The sequence below is a fragment of the Hylaeus anthracinus genome, unplaced genomic scaffold (genome assembly GCF_026225885.1).
Source record: "Hylaeus anthracinus isolate JK02 unplaced genomic scaffold, UHH_iyHylAnth1.0_haploid 0, whole genome shotgun sequence".
Classification (NCBI taxonomy): domain Eukaryota; kingdom Metazoa; phylum Arthropoda; class Insecta; order Hymenoptera; family Colletidae; genus Hylaeus; species Hylaeus anthracinus.
In genome coordinates, this window is record NW_026533254.1 from 18,370,167 (window position 1) to 18,389,335 (window position 19,169).

General features: G+C 49.0%; 1 protein-coding gene across 20 annotated transcripts in view; it reads left to right on the top strand.

Moving 5' to 3' along the window:
- Nucleotides 1-288: 288 nt before the first annotated feature.
- Nucleotides 289-19,169, top strand: part of LOC128892244 (LIM domain and actin-binding protein 1) — a 39,030-nt gene continuing 20,149 nt past the window's right edge. For 19 of the 20 annotated variants that reach the window (XM_054152918.1, XM_054153670.1, XM_054159392.1 and 16 more), the window contains exon 1: nt 13,783-15,615. In XM_054152918.1, coding sequence (XP_054008893.1) covers nt 13,909-15,615 — 1,707 coding nt within the window. In that variant the 5' untranslated portion in view covers nt 13,783-13,908. The other variant, XM_054160139.1, reaches the window with a different exon arrangement.

The window sequence follows — 19,169 nt, forward strand, 5'->3', positions numbered from 1 at the left end:
AACTGCTGAACTGGTTCTCCGTTTCTCGACAAAGTCTCGATCAGGTAAATCGCGAAAAAGGCAAACTATTCGAACGAAACGCGATTACGATACGATATTCTTAAAGAGAAATTCGTCGTATCGTTTCGAGAGAATTTCCCATTTTGGCCACACTCGAAATCCCTAACGAGAGTCGTCACTTTTATTTTAAAAGCGCGAATAACGTCATCTTACGTCCAGTGTTTTCCGGACGGCGCGGCGCGGCGGTTGCTCTATTTTCTCTGGTTGCATAGAGTTACAGCAATCGTGCACTCGGTATATTTATTCGTAGCGCAAAGGAGAGGGTACCTGTGCGTGCATGGGGTGAGTCAGCCCGTATATATTTCGGCAGGTCGAGTGGTTCTCGTCAAAAGGAAGTGTTTCGCGCTGAGTCAACTACGAAATCCCGAAACTGCATGCACCGGGTGTCTTTCGTAACGGACCCCTCCTTCTTCGCGACTAAAGATATCACCGATAATGTCTATAACTCGTCCATCTACCGTATTTATAAACGAAGGAGTTTCGATTGTTCGAAAATAAAATCTCACACTGTTTTAAACATCGAATACGCTGCGATAAAGCAACGATAATAATAGGAAAACATACCGCGTAATCTTTGGTTTACTACCGGTAGACTCAGAGGCGGAAAGCTCGTTCTGGGACGTTCTATTCTCGGCCAGGAGCGTTCCAAAACAGGGACAGGACCGATTTCTGTCATCGCTCGACGACGCTACCGTACCTCGAGCTACTTTATAGACCGGTCGTAAAACTTCGAGAAGCATTGCGCGCGTTCCTGCAGAGATTCGGAGCCGGTCGACGTTTTCATCAACAAGAACCCGCGTTCCAAGCTCGCGATTCGTTGCCGATTAAGTATACTTTTAGCGCACCCTCGAATACGCTTTTCGTCGTTCATCGACGTCGTTGCGCCTTTGGTTAGTTTACGGATCGCTCGTAAAATTTTAGGAATTCTTGCACGCGTTCCTACAAACATTCTTGGCTCCGAAACTCACGTGGCTGGACAACTCGGATATAAGAGTGGATTCGATTTTTTATCTATATGGCTACTTTTCCGTTTCAAAACAGACTTCCCTGGCTAGAACCGTACACCGTCGACAACGATTCCGTTCGAGATGCGATTATTGGAGTACAGAGGGCTAAGAGTATAAAATCGTGCGGGTCTATCGTTCCAGTTGTCGAGGTATCGCTTCGAGAAACGGCTAACAGGAGTTAAAAATACGCTTATGTACACACACGCTCGTATTTTCTTTTCTGTTTTTCTCGCGTGGAAACGATTTAAGAGCTGCAGGCGGCATAGCACTTCTTGGCCAGGGTTATTTTAAACATTTGTTAGCCACGAGCAATCGCTCGCGGATTCGTAGACTCTCGTAGAGCGGAGCAGTTTTGCATGCCCGTATGGATCGAAAGCGACTGTTCGCGCGGAAAGATTCAACCTCCAGATAATATCGTAGGAAGATACAGTTTCTCGTCACGATGCCGATGCTACCTGGGCTCGATGAGTAGAAAGGAGCCTGTTCGGAAGATCACCTATTAGCCGCGCGGAGACTCGTGAACGATGCATTATTCATAAGGGAAGACACTTGTCTGTTGATTTTTACCTCGAACCCCAGAATCCGCTAATTCGTTACGTCTAAAACATGAATAACTTGTGCTCCGTGGATTGAAAATGCGGATAGCCGAATTTAAAGTTTTCTAAACGAGTTCAAAATTCGAACCATCGATCCATGGTTTCGGATACAAAGATGAAAGTCAACCTTCGAATCGTAGGATGTCGAAAACGAACAAATGCTTCTACGCTAGACACGGTGTAAAGGCCGAGCCCTGAATCAGACTATCGAAAGCCTGACCATTTAGTTGTTTGCCGTGAGTCACGCGAGCATTCCGCGGAATCCCTTGAACCGATCGGATCGGTCGGAAACGTGACGCGAAGCACCCACGAGTCACGACAAATTTCTTTGAGCTGACGTTTATTATGGAAACTTGGCGTTTTACACCCGTGTTCAAACCTCGTCGCGTCGTTTCGCACCATCCTTCATCTCTTCTTCGAACAAAATAACCGTAAATCTCAATTTTAAATACACAGCCGCTTACGCTATCGGATTCTTCGATATGGTTTCGTTGGTAATGCGCGTCGATTCGAGGCTCGTCGAATCGAAGAGTGGACCGGCGCGAAGTCGTTTGGGTGCGCAATCACTCATCGAGGATAACCGTTCGTTTGTTCGCGATCTCTTCTCGAATTTCACCAATCCATACGCAACCTACTTGCGAAGACGCTTCGTCCTGACGTTGGTAAACACGCGAACTTAGAGGTCTCGAACGAGGTTCGATGAGCCGGGAAAGCGACGCGTTCATCCTAGCAAGTATTACTGGGCTACGATCGTCGCTTTCTCGGCAAATTAGATTCTACCGAGAATTATTCTGAAGTAGATCGAAATTAAGAAAAAGAATTTGTCTTGTCATCTCCACGCTTGCGATTACGCTACTCTGTAGTCGACGTGAATTCTATCGCAGCCGAGTTACCGAATCGAATAGAGGGCACCTATAACGTTGGCTAAATTTCCATTCGACTTGCAAGTAATTTGCTCAGGTTACAATCTTGGACGTTCGAAACGAAGATGCTCGGTGAAAGTCGAACGAGAAAAGAGACTGCGCCGTATCGAGAATTCTCTCGGACGCGTATGCTCGATCGAGGCGTTGATATCCGCGTCGCGTCGCGTTGAGACGAGACGAGACGAGACGAACGCGACCAACTCGACGATGTACTATCGAAAAAGAACGAGCTAACAACGAAGAATCGTGCTGGAATCCCAAAGTAGCTGTTCCAACATTGTCGCGGTTGCAATTTGTTTATCTTAGACGTTTCTCTCGTTTGGAAAAAATGTCGAGAATTCCGAGGCGCTTCGATTCGAATTCCTCAGTTCGAAAGATTTTTACCTCACCTTCCGCGGGAACGTTCCTCCACGACGCCGGTCGCACCTTGGCGCCTTCGAAGAATCACGGAAAGGTGGCTGGCAACGATTCAAAGCGACGCGAGCGGACGGTTGCGTCGCTGCTTATTCGGAATCCCGGATAGAGGATACCGTAAAACGGCGAGCACACGCTTTATTACATCTGTCGTGCGTAAATTTAGGCACGGAATCGTGAGCTTCGCCTCGACTGGCCTCGCATCGCATCGCCTCGCCTCGCCTCGTCTCGCTTTAAAACCTATTAAACGCTTAAACCCGAGAATTTCTCAACCCTCGCTGAACCGTTAATTATCGCGACGTCTACGTTTCAATTGCGTATTCTTTCGAAACTGTTTCCTCGGTCAAAAACGATGATCGCATCGATTTACAACGTTCGGAAAGTGCATCGGTAATGTGCTTCCGAAACTCTTGCGCAGGCTTAATAGCGCGTGCATTGGGTAATTAGCGATACGTTCCATTCGGTTTTTAAGAATCGCTTTGAGCTACAAGAATGTTAAGCGCACGGAGCGATAAAGGTAAACGATGCTTAACGAACGGCCAGAAACGATAGAGATACCTCGATAGCCGAATCGATTTAGTTAACTACTACGGGAGGAGGAAGGAGAAGAACGAAGGAAAAGTTTGGAAGAGAGGCAAACGGAAAAACTAGAAATCCGTCTCTTTCGATCTCGAGTGATTTGAGTGAAAAAGATGTCGAGAACCGTCGAGAGATCGACGACAAAGCCGCTTTTCAGCTTCCCAATTGCTCGCCACGCGGGAAGGGACAGAAATTTTTTTCAAACGACACTCTTGAATCAACGAGCTCGCATTCCTTGGTTCGATTCACTAGCTCTGGAGATCGTTGCCTCGTTCACGGCCGCTCGATTCCTCGAGCTCGTTCGACGGACCGAGTACGTGGCTGCCGAAGAATCCGTTGCGCATACGTATGCACGCGTGTTCCATCGAATGATTACGAAACCACGGATAAAGCCTCGAGCGACACTGCGCCGAAAGAAAACCGAAAGTTGGAACAAATTAGACGCACGACTGAAGGAACGTTAATTGGATTTTAAAAACGAAACTTTCTAACTACCTACACGATTGAAATTAATTCGTCGTTTAACATCTTGGTTCGCGGAAGTTGTCGGAAGAGAAATGGACACCGGTCGTTTAAACGGCGTTTATTCTAACGCATTTAGCGTTCATCGGCGACTCGAAACTCGGATGATGCATTTACGAGCGTGTCCGAATGATGCGACACGCCCAGCACGCTGTTCTATCGCGAAAACGGAGCCCTCCAAGTTAAACAAGCCGAGGAGCAAAAGCAACCAACTCCCGTCGTTTTACACGAGCTCGTAGTCTTTGTTCTTCCAACCGGACCGACGATGGATATTTCGTAGCAAAAGGTCACGGTACACCGTACAAATTATATCATCGTTTAAAATATTGTTGTATTGGAAAACTATAGCCATGACTACGCGTATCCATCGTGCATCTTACGAAACGATCGATTATTGAATTTGTTTGGTCAACGAGAACAAGAGTAGCGGAATTGCGGGAACAATTCGGAAAACGAAGAGATCGACCAATCTTTGGCGTGCATCACCGGGAACAAAAGCATTAAAGAGCACCGACCCAGCGATTTTATACGCGTGCATGCGTTTACGGCCACGTGGTTACCGCATTTATTGAGAGAACCTCCTCTACAGGAAGTGAAAACTCACGTTGGTGGTTGACGTTCGTTTCGTTCAAGAGGTTATCGTTCGCCGACGACAATGCGCGCGTTGACCCAAGCAGCGATAATTCGCGATCGAGCGAGGGTCTCGCGATCCTCTGTTCCGCGAATCAATTGCGAAATTCTAATCGAGAGAGCTTAGAAAATTGATTAATTTCCTTTTGTTTCGCGTCGCGACAAAACCCGCCCGAGTCAACGCCCGTTTACGTAAAAGAATAACAAAAAGAATTTTCTCTAACCAATTAAGAATTATGTTGGTAAGCGATATTCTACAAAGGAAAACGAAGAGGCGAGAAAGACTCGCTTTAATCGTTTAATCGCAGCGTCGATCGTAAATTGGGTCTGCCGCGCGTTTCAGATCATTTTGATTCGTACGCTCGATACATCCTCATTTCACGACGGTTGAGTCAGCTCGCTCGCAATTCATCCTTTTACTGTTATAATCGCCGCGTCGATCGCAATTGATTCACAAAGAACGCCAGTCGCGTTTCAATCTCTGGCTGGCTGTTGCTCTTCGGGGACTACGCAATGACGCATTCAAAAGAGTTGTCAGCTTGTTTTGCATCGGTTCCAAGCACCTTGCAAAAATACATCATTGGCTCGATGCTGAATGCTCGTCGATTTATTATTAGACGATCCGTAATTAACCGACCACTTTGCGATACTCCTGATCTTACGGTGTTATCGACTTGGACCACGTGACTTCGTGACGAATACGATTCAATCACCCGCGGACGCGGCTACGCGACGCCGCGGCGCCGAAGCCAACGCGACGGACGGCTTGAATGATCGTCGAGTGAGTTTTCCGAACCGCATTTTCTCTTCTAGCGGACGCGTCGCAATTTAGCATCCGCTATTACACAATAGCGTGTCTTCTGTAGCTCTTAGCGCGACAACCGCGATTCTTTCCGCCGAAGAGAAACACGCCGACGAAAATTACTAAGCAACGCGCGCGTATCACGCTACCAGTTACATCAAAGGATGCGTTGCGTTGTTGTCGCAACGAATCGCACGTAGGCGATTGGAATGATGCAGACCTGTTACGCGAATGCCATTGGTACACGGTGACCCTCGAGAATCTGCAGATTCATCGGAACGATAGGAAGTAGAAGGAGGCGAACGGAACGCGTTTCCGGTCTCTTCGTCCCACGCGCCCGGTTTATTTTCGCGTCCCTCGCGGAATCGCGTACGTTACTCGTCGGGAAACGATCCTTCCAATGACATACGCTAAAAATGAACGTATCACTAATTTACTCGACGCACATTTCGAGCGTTCTTTGCACATCCAGAACTTCCTCGACTCCCTTCGCAACAACACGCCTGTTGTCTGGAACAGGGTCCACGACTTGTTTCTTTTCTCGTCTCGTATTTCGTTTTGCATGATTCGCCGGTCGGAATCGAGATAGGTGTCATGTACGATCGTCAAACTTGTCAGACCTCCGATGAGAGAGACAAGAGAGCTGTACAAGTGGCGTGGCGCATGACCGCGGGGTTTTTCACGTGGTAGATATCGCCGATACTGAATCGAACTGTTGTGTTAGGCATCTGTTGCTCGTCGAGCGTCTCGGAATCCGGTTCATTTACTCATCGAGAAATCGAGGACAGGGAGCTATTTATACGAACTCCGCGGTTCTTTAACCGAGGACTAAATTCAGTCTCGTCCTGACGATGGCTTCGCTTCGCGGTCACCGAGGACCCCGCGGGAAAATTCTCAGAGTCGTTTCGCTTTCCATACAAAGCTTTCGGACTTTTGTAGCGACTTGGGGCGCGCGCGCGTCAAACCACGTCCGCCTTCGTGCTAATACTCGTCGTCCGCTTAGTGCTTATTTATCGCTAGGTCCACGCAGAGCATTCTACCGCAATATTTTAAACGCAGCGTTACCCCGAATACATCGGTTCATTAATTCCCCGACGACGGAACGATGGCGTCTTGCATCGGTGGACGTTGCCACGGTCGAGCCCAATCTTTTCCCCTGTTTCAGGGAAATGTATTCCAACTCGAGGTTTCCCATTTCTGTAAACACCATCCGTTTATACGGCGGCGTTTGCTCTGTCGGAGGTCGGATCGAAAAGAAAGTAACGAACACGATTTATGACGTAACGCGTAGAGTCGTTTGCATTCGTTTGCATTATTACGTGCGACTCGTTCAACCACCGAGCGTGTCGCGCGAACTTGACTCGACGTTCTTGTTCGAACGAGAGGTTTGCGCGTTACCGTGGAATTAGACGTTTCCAGACAGGAAAATATTTAAAGCGCGTGCTTTCGTCCGATTCGAGAAATAAAAAGTTCATTTCTCGGGCAGTGTACCGCGCGAGTCGTAGGAGCGGAATAATCGAGCGTTACACGTAAACGTAACGCAACGCTGACTTTCTCGCCGACCATGTGAACTGCAGCTGCAAAACGGAACACGTGGTCGCTGGTTGATCCCCATACGGATCTCGTACTCGGTGAAAATAAATATCTACTCTTTCCGAGTCTGTACTCCAGCCCTCGGCAACGAAATTAAAACGCGACGATGCAACGCGAAAACTCGATCTCTCTATTTAAGCTGCATTTGTTGTACGAAAAATGTTCGACACAGCGATCAAAGGAGTCCACTTTTTGGATGAGTCAGCACCATGGAATGAAACTTCATCGTGACCCTAATAACCATAATAAAGGCATCCTTGTAGCGACGTAATACACCTATTCCAATGGTAATCAAACGATGTTTTTCGCAACGACTGACACGGATAAGGAGAACCAGATTGACGGAGCAGTCAAGGACGAAGGGGAAAAGGTGGGCAAAAGAGGAGCGGAAAGAATCCAAGAATCACGTGTTCCCGAGGTTCGTCGAAGCCGGGAGAAGCAGGTTAATTTTCTCCCGCGGCTTCCGGTGACCTTGGACACCGCTCCACCGGTCGTAGGCAGAAACGAAACCGAGCGAGACTCTCTCATTCATTGTCCGGGGATGCACGAGGATAATTGGGGGAGCGCGCAGAGTCGGTCATCCTCATCGTTCTCGACGGAATGCCGCGAATACCAATTCCCCGCAGGTCGTTCACCCGCTCTCCTCGGCTCGGCTACGCTCGTCTCCGCTCGTCTCCGCTCGTCTCCGCTCGTCTCCTCTCGCTTCGCGATTCCACTTGGCCCCGCGGAAAACCGAGAACTCGTTCCGCGACCGAGCATCTTTCCGAAAAGCTCTCCTCCCTAGTCTAATAAACGTAGACGCAATCTGTGAACCTTGTTATAGAACCTATTTTTGAACCGAATGTCTAAAAAAAAGTACGAAACTTCATTAAATGCAAATAAAGCAATACGAGCGGGTGGTGGGTCGTCGAATTTACGTATCAAACGCCAAGGGATAAAAGCGCGTTCGAAGCATCCAGATACCTTGAAAGCGAAAACCAACCAACCGAAATCCAGCGCTGCTTCATCGCTGCGAAACGTTTTCAAACATTCATGATTTCCTTATCCGCTCGAGATTTGCAAATTTCCGTCATCGAAACGCGCTCGATGCCAGATTCTTATTACGTCTAATGTTATTAGAAAAAAAAGAAATGGAGAAGAAGGTAGACAACTTTTGCTGCGATAAAAATCGCTTTTTCAGCGGTTCTGAAACACCACTCAGGTTCGAGCAAAAATCGCGAATCATCTCGGTCCTGCCGGCACGCGGCTGTGGCGCGCGGCCGTGGCGTTGCTCCGAAAACGGAGATTCTCGGAGAATCGATGTATGCCAGCTTCGCGCGAGCATTCAGGAATCTTTTCCATTTCGTTCTCGTTAAGTGCAACTTGCCGCGCTGGCAGCGCACACGGTGGAATATCAGAGAACGCATACCGACATCGGGCGTCTGCCAGGCCAATTGTCGAACGACGTCCGTCTGGATGCAAGTGTTTCTTGGTAGCTCGTATGACGGCTCACGCGATCACCGGCCTGCGGCGTTGTTGTTGCGCGATTATTAATCACGATAACGAACTCCGCGGTGGCCTCTGGGTAAATTTGTCACGCTTCTGCGAAACAACGTTTCGTCTTCGTTAAGTCCGTCCTGTTCCTTTCCTTCTGTTGCAACTTTGACTCCAACTGTCTCTGGATTTCGATGGAGCGGCTCGTTCAACTTTTTACCGTTTACCGACATTGCGTTTCTCTGAATTTCGCACTTCCGGTGAAACGAAAGCCATCCGTGGACGATAAATGTAAATGAGTTGATCTCCGTCTACATTCTTACTCCATTTTTACCGGATCCCTAAACGTTTCTTCGTTCCTCGAATATTTGAACCAACGCCAGGCAATTTTTCTTACTCCGCGATCCGCCTTTTAATGCCGAGTTGACTTTTCTTCGGTTTTATATAAATCCGAACCCTCGTTGCATTCGTTGCTGATATAATTCGCGCTTTTACGATCGAAAAATCCGTTGCAATTGTTTGAAATGGCAGAAATCATTGGAAACGGGCCACGTTCGGTACCGAAGCGTTTCTCCGGTGTCCATTGTATCGGGGACTCGCTACGAGTAGAGAACGAAAGGGAAGATGTAAATCCCCACCCTCTCTGTCTTCGCAACCAGTCGCTCTCGATACTAGCGACGGGCATATTCGGTTTTCTCTGTCGCAAGTTTTCAAACAATTTTGTCGGAAAGGGTTAAAAGGGATCCGAAATAAACGACCAAGTTAATTAGTCGCAAGATATATGAACGGCTAACGTATCCGATCGAAATCGAGTCAAACTCGAACCCTCGAATAAAATTAATAGGCGATCGTGCGTTACTAAATCAGAGATTTAGGGACTGGACTGGAGCAAATGGGAATTACGAAACAGTCTGGTGACCTATAGAGGGTGTTTGCGCAACAGATGGCCTCTGCAGAGGAGACGATTCGAAGCGAACGAAGGTACGGTCGAGGCCATCGCTGGTAGAAACCCGGCCGCGCAAAACGAAGAAAGATTGTCCCGGCACTGCACCGAAAAAAAAGAGACAAACAAAATGAGAAGGCAAAAAGAGCAAAGAGGAAGCCAGTTAAGTATACGCGCGCGACGGTATAGGCCTGGTGGAGGCTGGTAAAAGTGCGGTAGCGCGTTTAATTTCGGCTTTCCTCGCGCCGAAAATATTCGCGCCACTTTCCGCGCCGGCATAGCTTCACGGCTAACAGGGATTCCTACGGAGACCGGTGTCGGTTACCTAATTATAGTTGCATAGAAATCTGTAAGAGGACACCGGCGAGAGACCGGGGCCGCGCCTTATGCACACTCGGGTTGCAGTGAAAACGCACCGTGCACGCTCGCTCGCGCGCGTTCGTACACGCACCCGCGTCCACGCACGCGGAAGATTCCTTGCTCGCGTGCGTCGTGCACCGCGGTGCCGCGGTATCCGGATAAATCTTATTTTTCACTCAATCTCGCATCGTTTCTCGTCTTCCATTTTTGGTCACGTGCATGAACGCGATTTTCAGAGAATAACGCGAAATAGAATGAAAATTCAAGCGAAAAACAACGTTACGATTAATGTTTGTTTTCTTCCGTAGCTCATTTGAAATCGATCCACTTTATAAGCAATTCCTCGTTCGATGACCGTACTTCTGAGATTACGTGGGAGTCGGCAGACAGCAGCAAATTTTTACAAAGTTTATCTCGCATAAAAAGCGTGTAGGTATTCGCCGTAAGAAGCTCAAGGACCGAGCTCCGGACATTCGATCGGATGTTTTAACCGCGCGAACATAAGGACGATCCAGAAATAGTTGCACGGTACTGGTTCTCTGGTAATCCAGACTCGTTACACTTTTTGCCAGGCAATTACTTTGCCGAGGAAAAGCAGTCCGAACGCGCCTGAACGTTCGTCTCCGGCGGGATTACGATTTAGTCGCTAATCTATTCCTTTGATGTTCTCACTTGCCGAATAACGGTTCATCCGTATCTGAAAAAAGCGGTAGAAATTTCGGTCGACAATCGTCGCGAAAACTCCAAGTCATCGTTTGAGGTCGGTCAACCGGTAGTTGAACGATTATCTAATTCGCGGAAAATTTCACGACCGTCCGAATGCTAGTCGGTTTTCGATGAATAGTCGCCGGAAATGGATTCTACGCGGTTCTCGACCCAAAGCGTACAAGAAGATACTATTTCGAGAGAGGTTCCTTCGTTGACGCCAAAAAGGAAGGACTGCAGTCCCTAATGAGACGGGCGTGAACGCGAATCGAGGAAGTAAAGTTTCCATTATCGATTACGTCCTCGTTGTACTCAGGTGCGGTTCGCGTGCGGTTGTAAATCCATGGCGCGACGCGACGCACGGGTGAGTCGACGACGCTGGTAATCGATCCCTTTCACTCGCGCCGCATCGATCCGCGGGTTACATAAATTCGTCGATTAACGCGCGCCTTATTAATCTGAACTCGTTACCGTCTCTTCTTTTTCGCTCGATCAAACATTCAGAGTTTAGACAACCATTGCAAGGCCTGTAACTAATTGTAAACAAAAGTTACTCGACACCGTTCGCATTCTACTTACTCGCGATACCACCGTTTCCCTTAATCTGTAACTTACCTATTTTTTTCCCTGCGACACATCTGATCGCTTCGAATGTAAACAAACAGCGAGTAACGTTCAACGCTGCCTCTAAAGTTGAGTACGTCGGGAACTGTTAGTCTCGGGATACGTAATTTACGTTCTTTGTCTTTTATTTTCTCGATTCGATATTCCTATGCTTCCGTTAACGGAAGATTTCGCTAGACGAACGTTATCGTTAGGGTACGCGCGCGCCATACAAATTGGCGCACTCGTCGAACTGCGCAATTATAATGCGGTTGCAACACTTGAAGCGGGCGCAGAAACGAGACAAAAGCACGAACACCCTCGCGTGCGTTCACCCGCCGCTGGCTCCAGCATCCGGAATGATTGCGCAAACTGTACGTGATACAGCAATTTACGTTTGAACCTTGCGCTTTCGTTCGCGGACACCTTCTCCTTCGATTGCCAGAAAATTTTCGACCGCAAGACTTGTCGCGACACAATCGCTAAAAATCTGACATATCTCGATAGATGGAACTGCAAACGTTTTCAAAAACCGATCAAACTTCGGAAACGGAATCGACGCGTGGGAACGTTACCCCGGCCGCGGCGATCGGAGTAAAAAGTAGTCTCGTCCGCCACCACTTTTGGGCAGAGGATTTCCCAACCGCGGTACAGAGAGGAGAGGCTCTCGCGCATCATTGAATCGCCGGTAGTGTGTCATTCTAAAAATAGAGAGAGGTTGAAACGAGAGAGTAGCCGCGATCCGGGAGAAAGAGAGACGGGATCTCAGCTCCTATAGTCCCGGTCGTGAACCCGAAGAACGACCTCGGAGAAACGTCGACCAAAGAGAGGGAAGAGGGAAAGAAGGAGAAAAAGCAGAGAGAGAGAGAGAGAGAGAGATAGAGAGAGAGTACCCGTAACGCGGACAGAGACAAAATGAGATGCAACGAACGAGAGAAAGGAAGGCAGATTAAATTAAACAGGCAACGCGCAAAAGATTTTTAAGAGCCTCGACGACGATGACGATGACGACGACTACGACACGACAGGCCTGAAAGTCTTCTTCGCGCAATTTTAAATATCACGCAGTGCTGCAGAGCATGGGAAAACCTGATGAGGGCGCATGCGCTCGTGCTTGGCGCAAGCGCGCTACTCCGCTGCGAGCACTTTCTAATTTTACCGCGGCGCATTAGTTTATGGTGGGACAGAACTGACGCGACCGTTCTCCTTCTATGTTTATAAACTGTGGCGGACGAATCACGACACCCTGGAATTTATCGGGTCATCGATAACGATTGATCCGGATCACCGTTCCTGGGCGCAATTTAGGAAACTCGAAATAATAATCGATAACTCTCTAAACGACAATCGCATCCGAAATCACAAGCCGTTCGCTGCGAGCCTCGCGTGATAACTCGCGTAACGCTACGATACATCGACGCTGACGAGACAGTTAGGTATTCCTTAACGACCAATTTAAGCGAATATATAGTTCCGCGTCGTTTTGCCGCATGAACCGCTAAAAACATCCACGCGACACAGTCGAGTAACGGAATCATAACTGTAGCCATTAAAGAGACGTCCAAGAGCCTTCGGCTTCTATCCGTTGGAGCAATTTGCACTCGGTAGTTTACGCGTATTCGGTGGACAAACCCGATCCGAAACCTTGCTACAACCTTGCGAAAACGAAGCAATTGCTATCTCCGCGATTATAGATCCTTGCTCGAGCATCTCACGAATCACATACCGACTGGTCTAGCGAACCTGGCGAGGGTATTACGTTTCCTCGTCAACGACGAAGATGTCGTAACGTCGGTACATATAGAATTAACTCGCATAGCGAAATACCGCGGTCGCGCACTCGCGCGATTTCGACTCTCTCGGTAACTGGAAAAATAAAGGGTAAATATCCAACATCAGCGTAACCTTTTTTACTAGCTTTACTCCCGGAGAGCCCGTACCGAAAATTGAACGCGCTCGCGTTTTTGGAGTCCAGAAAGGGGCAGTCGGATATCCTTGAGGAGTTTCAGGTTTCATTTTCGAAATACGTTCCGTCGCAGCGGCATAAATATACGGACGCGCGAATAGCTAATAATAGGAGGGTTTACGTTGCCAACCATCGTCGCTGGCCTGTACCGCTTCCCGAGTTCCACACGTCCGAATCTTCCGTTAATTTCGATGAGCGGAGAACTTAGCGTCGGCGTCGACGGCGGCGATTAACGCGGTACACGATTTGTATCCCTGTCGTTGCGATTGCTGCGAATTACGCGATGATCCTTGAGAGGAACAGCGAATCTCGTTGCTTACCGAATGCGGACCGATCCAAGAATAGAACCACCCGCTGCTTCGGGAAAGAATCTCGGTGCGCGTGCTTTCGAAATCGTCCGGAGCACTCCGATAAAATAAACAAATAAGTGAGCAAATAGATCCGCGAAGCGTATTCTAACGACAAATTGTCTACGCTTAACCGGTTTTCGTTGATACTATTATATATGGTCGTTTCGTTTCAGGTATCCACGGTGCGACTACCCGAGGATCCAGGCGCGCCATAATGGCGGAGGTGGCGACGAAGAAATCAATCAACGTCGTAAGTAGCAAGAAGAACGAAGTGTGCGGTGTGCAATCTAACAACGGTTTGCTAGATTTGGATGACATAACCGCGAGTAACAATCAATTAATCACGTTGTGCGACACCAACGATGACGAAGACGACTTAATCATGACTAACAATACGCGTAACGAGCTAAACAGCGACGACAAGAGTCTACAGGAGCTGATCGAGAGCGAGTTGGCATTGAGGATCTGCTCCAGCACCGAGGAGGAGACGATCGTCGACGCCAACGACCGACAGGCATCGACGAACGAACCGGAAACTGTAAAAAGAATCGTGCTCGACAGGCGACAGGAGTCCGTCGACGCAAACACGGAGTTCATCGTCGCGGAGAGCGAACATTGTTCGTTGATCGAGGAACCGTACAGTTATCAGAACGGTCACGTGTCACCCGATACCAAGATCTCGGGTTCCTCCTACGATGAGAACGTCAAGCCGGAGCCGGTTGCTGTAGGTTTTCGGGACGAAGAGGAGGAGCAGGTATTTAGCGAACAACCGGAAGTTGGCAGCACGATTGTCATTCGGAAAACAACGTCGGACGAGATCGATCGGTCCACGCGTGACTCTGCGGACGATGACGGATCATTCCCACGGAATGAGGACAACGAAGATCCGTGTTCGCCGTATCCCGTCCTTCGGATCGCGGACCCCGCGGAGAAATCACCGGAAATGTCGAACGTAACCGACGAGTCCATCGCGTCGACCCACGAGTCCATCGTCGATCGGATAACCTCAAATCCCATCGCGCGCCTCGACAAGTACCAAGATGAAGAAGAGGTCCAGACCAAGTTGATAGAGTTCGCGGGGTCGGACATCGTGCAGGCCGACGCCGAGCCTATCGAGGAGGACGAGTCGCGATCGACAAACGTTTTGGACCACTGGACAGAACGAGTAACGTGTCTAGATGGCGAACAGGCTGAACAGCTATTGTGTGAATTCGATCGATGCCAGACTAACAGCGAGACGTGCGCAACCGACCAACTCGTCGAGGAGTCTTCGTTGCCCGATGTCAACAATCCCGGTGACTCTTCCGTATCCGTAATGGCCGAATCCGGCAAGGAACAAGACGCGGAAATCGACGGTAACGAGCTTCCAGTGGGGGAAGAATCCAAAGTATCGTTCGACGATAAATCATCCAGCTCGGTCGACGAGAAAATTCCCGAAGATTTAGAGGAGCGTTCGACTTTTGCGAAACCTGGCGAGGAACTAGAGCCAGAACCAGAACCAGTACCAGAACCAGAACAGGAAACGGAAACGGAACCTGAACCGGAAGGAGAAGCTCAGGGTTCGTCTATGGCGGAATCGAGAAGCTTCGACGACGGTACCTTAAGTCATTCGGAAGCGTCGACCGACGCGGCCAGTACTCAAGAATTCATAGACACGGAACGCCGAGTTTTGAGCGAGGAATGCAGCGATCGACACTTCCAAGAGGACCTCCAGTCGTACGAAAGCCTGTCGCCGGGAAAAACTGATCCGCGGATGAGAAACTCGCTCGGCGAGGACGAAGAAATCGGTGCCAAGGAGGAGGAAATGAAAGAGGAAGCGAACGATAACGCGGACGAACAGAATGCGATTGCGGAATCGTCCAGTGAACTCTCGGTCTCCGAGCCCACGTTCATCGAGAAGACCGAAGTAGTAATATCCGAGAGTAGCGTGACAATTGTCTCGGAGACAAAGTATCTCGAGTCCGGAAACGACTCGGAACTGACGGTTGACGACCACGCGGAGGACCAAAACCTCGACTCTCCGACTCGCGCCGTTGCACCTCTTGCTACCCCGGACGACGAAGCCAGCGACTCTTCTAACACGTGTGACGTAAGTTTATATCCTTTCCCGACTAATCTGCCCATGCGATCACCACCCCTTTACGGCGCAGGATCCAAGTACACCGAAATGCTGATACTCGAGACGTTGACGCTCGATCCTTCGACTGGCGAAACGATGTTTGCGCTTGCCGATGTTTTACGCGAATGATTTGTTGTTGTTGTTGTTGTTGTTGTTTCCGTTTGGTGTTTCGTAATACGTAACTGGACAATGTGTCGCAGTACTTTTAACGATTATTAACTCGCAGTAACTTATTAACTTATCGATATCAAACTTCAAATCTGTCATTAAAGGATACTTTTCAAATTTAACTAGAAATTTTACTAGACTCTCCGAGTTTGACTTTGAAATCAAAACCCATAGCTTCCAAGTACATCATTGGGTGACTTACCGGAGTTTCCGACGAAGCACTTTCGTTTCGAATCGACGATACACTCGCTTCGCGTTACAAAGAGCCAGGCGTTATTCGCGTTCCTGTAGGGTCTCGAGTAATTCTTGTTTCTCGACGCCCCGTTCAGGATAATACGAACTCGAGATAGGGTTATCGTAACTGTCATTCTTGAAGTAACAACGTTCGCGATAGTAAATGAAAATGCAAACAACACGATTGCAGCGTAGAGACTCGAGGTTGGCTAACGTTATTTTCGAATAACAAACGTCGAATGTCGATGCGAGCACGGTACATAATTTGTGTCAGCGCAAACAAGGGATTGGATTGCCGAGTTCGCGTGATACCGACACTTGCCACTTTGTATAAGTGTATCGTAGTATTGTCGGTGGCAAACGTTTGCGAAACTTTGTGATCCGGTCGTAACACCATCGGTAACAAGTTTTGTTATCGGTCGACGCGCGCGTCAGTCGCAACAATATCGCTCGAGCGCGAGCGGTTCAATGACAATAGTAAACGTACCTCGACGCGGCAAGGAGAAACGACGATGATAATTTGCATGTCCCGCGTGAGCAGATCACCGCGTAACGGAAGCATTTCGTTCGTTTATCAGGGTGTCGGAACGACGATCGAGTTATCAGAGAGCCGGTCGGTTCAACGACCACCGCACCGCCCATAATCGTATACACCGAGTAACCTATTCCGCTCGGAACAGACTTAACCAAAATCGAGGTCGTGCTAGAAACAAGCCAACGTCGACGAGACGTCTCGTCTCTGTTTGTTGCGCTTCGAGCAGCGTTCGGGGTGTATCGGAAATTATTACCTACCTGGTTCGTGCGCATCGGTTCATATGGACTCTGGAAAAAAAATGGTCTCGTTTCGCAGAGATTTTGATCTACGCGGACTTTGAATATTCAAGGTTGAAAGCTTGGATACGTACATTTGTATACGCAACTCTCGAGACCAGGTTTCTTCGATCTCGAGCTTTCTAAATCAATTTTCCTAAAGAAAATAAGTCTGGAAGCGTCACGTTCGAAGCACGCTCGGGCGTAGATATCGAGGTCGATCTTTCGTCGGTAGCAGGCGTCCAATCCAAGAGCTCCGCTTGCTGTTAGATCGGCCTGGTACCTTTCGTTCTGCCAGCTGAACACCGTCTGCTCCCCTCGTGTTTCACCTGGCCACACGTACGCGGCCAACCGTCTCCCTGTGTCCGGTGGAAACGGCCAATCGCGGAAATCCACCGTATCCCCACGATTTCCTCCCGCTGTCCACGCTTTAGAGAACACCGGAGTTTCCTGAACCTGGTCTCTCCGGACGCAGACATCTTCCGAGTCGTGGATACGCCGGTTCCCAAACCTTTCGATCGTTTGTTGCCGCTCGTCGAGGATGATCATCGGCCAGGTAGGACAGCTACGCGTCGCGTCGTGAAAAACCTTGTTCTTCTTCATTCGCTTTCCCCCTTTCCGACTCTAACCGCATCATAGCTGTATCTCTCCTTTTCGAACCTTTAATTGCCAATCTATCTTCGATTTATCTCTCATCGTAAAAGCCACTTTGTTACAACGTTCCCGTCTTTGAATATTTTGTACGTACAGTGTACACGCGTTACTCGACGCGTTATACTCGGCATTCTTCCGATCGGTATCGAGATCGAGCGAGTGGCAAAAGAGCCGGTCCCAGGGCGCTCGAGAAGTACGCATTCCCCTTCCCATCGAGTTCTCTTATTCGCTCCTTTGCTCTCCTTCCATCTAGCCTGCTCTCTGTTGTTCTTTCGTTAGCTTTCGTCGACCTCGTTGCCAAGGTAGACGCGCTCTGTCGTCTCATCGAGTGGGTGGCCGATGTTCTTGTCGGTAATATCGTTCAAAATCGTCGAATTTTACAGTTTTGATCGTCGATACAGTGTCCGTGGTGATTCGTCGGCAAGCCGGCGTGAAAATCCAGAACTGTGTGTGCCCGAAATCGTTGGTGAACGCAACGCGCTGAAAAGTGCTCCGTTACGATCTGCGTGGTTCGCGTCATGGAACCAACAATTTTCCACGGTACGCGCGAGCTACGTTCGACCGAACGAATGCGGACGTTCAGGATTTCCGTACCGCGCGCCGTTAGCTTGTCGTTAGAGGGTCGAAGACGTGTTAAATCTATCAGAGTTGTGCCTTGCAGTTGTCGATCGAGTCATCCCGAAACAGTATCGCTTGCATATTCGGTGAAAGGAATACTGCAGGAGGTACTCGAGGCGTGCTCTAGCGGTGTGTGGAAAGGATTGCTTTAAATTCTTCGTCGTTCGACCTCGCTATACTTCTAACAGCGTGTTCGCGATCGCGTTCTCGCGTTCTCGCCAACTCGAGCCCCGAATGTTTTGCAAGAGCCGGTTTAATTCGAAATTGTGAAAGTGAATCGGTAGCGTCGCACGGTAAATTAGAAAGTCTCGTCTAAGGCGTTACGAAAGTTCTTCGGCTGCTCCCGTTCGCTGCGATCATCTAATTCTTCGCGACGATCGTCTTCGATCGTTCCCGCCACGGGAAAGTCGTCAAAGAGCGGAAAATATCTTAATTACGACGCGCGATTACACAATTTCGGGAAACGTGGCTGCTATGCGAATTTTGAAAGGCCCTCTCGATTGTCTTTCGTGAAGAACGCGGTGTAATCGTCGCTTCGAATCGGGTTCCTCGAGTTACGTGGCCCGTAATTACGGGTCTCCCGCGAAGAAGCGACGCCGGGTAACGAAGCATTGTACCGATCACCGGACTCCTCTTATCGTCTAATAACAAGATCGCGATAAAGTCGTCGCTGGTACCTGCGATCCTCGTAACTAATTTGCTCCGGGATCTGTTCGTTAAGTCTAAAGATAATCGGACCGAAAGAAATTCCATGGCATCGCGGCGCTTCTTCGAACTTTCGCCGCCAGCGTAATTAAGATTCGCTCGCGACTATACGAATGCTCGGTGCACCGATCGTCGATCGGGATCGGAAGGATCAGTGTTTCGCAAACTTTTTCGACCGCGACTCGCTCCAACGAAGGACAGACTACAAATAATCGCTATCGTTTAAGGCGAAAACGTTAAGCTTACCGTACAACGTCGTCGTAAAGTGAATTAGTTTCTGTCCGCTTGGCTCGAACGGTTGTTGGTTGAACGATCTTCTTGTCCTCGATCGACGT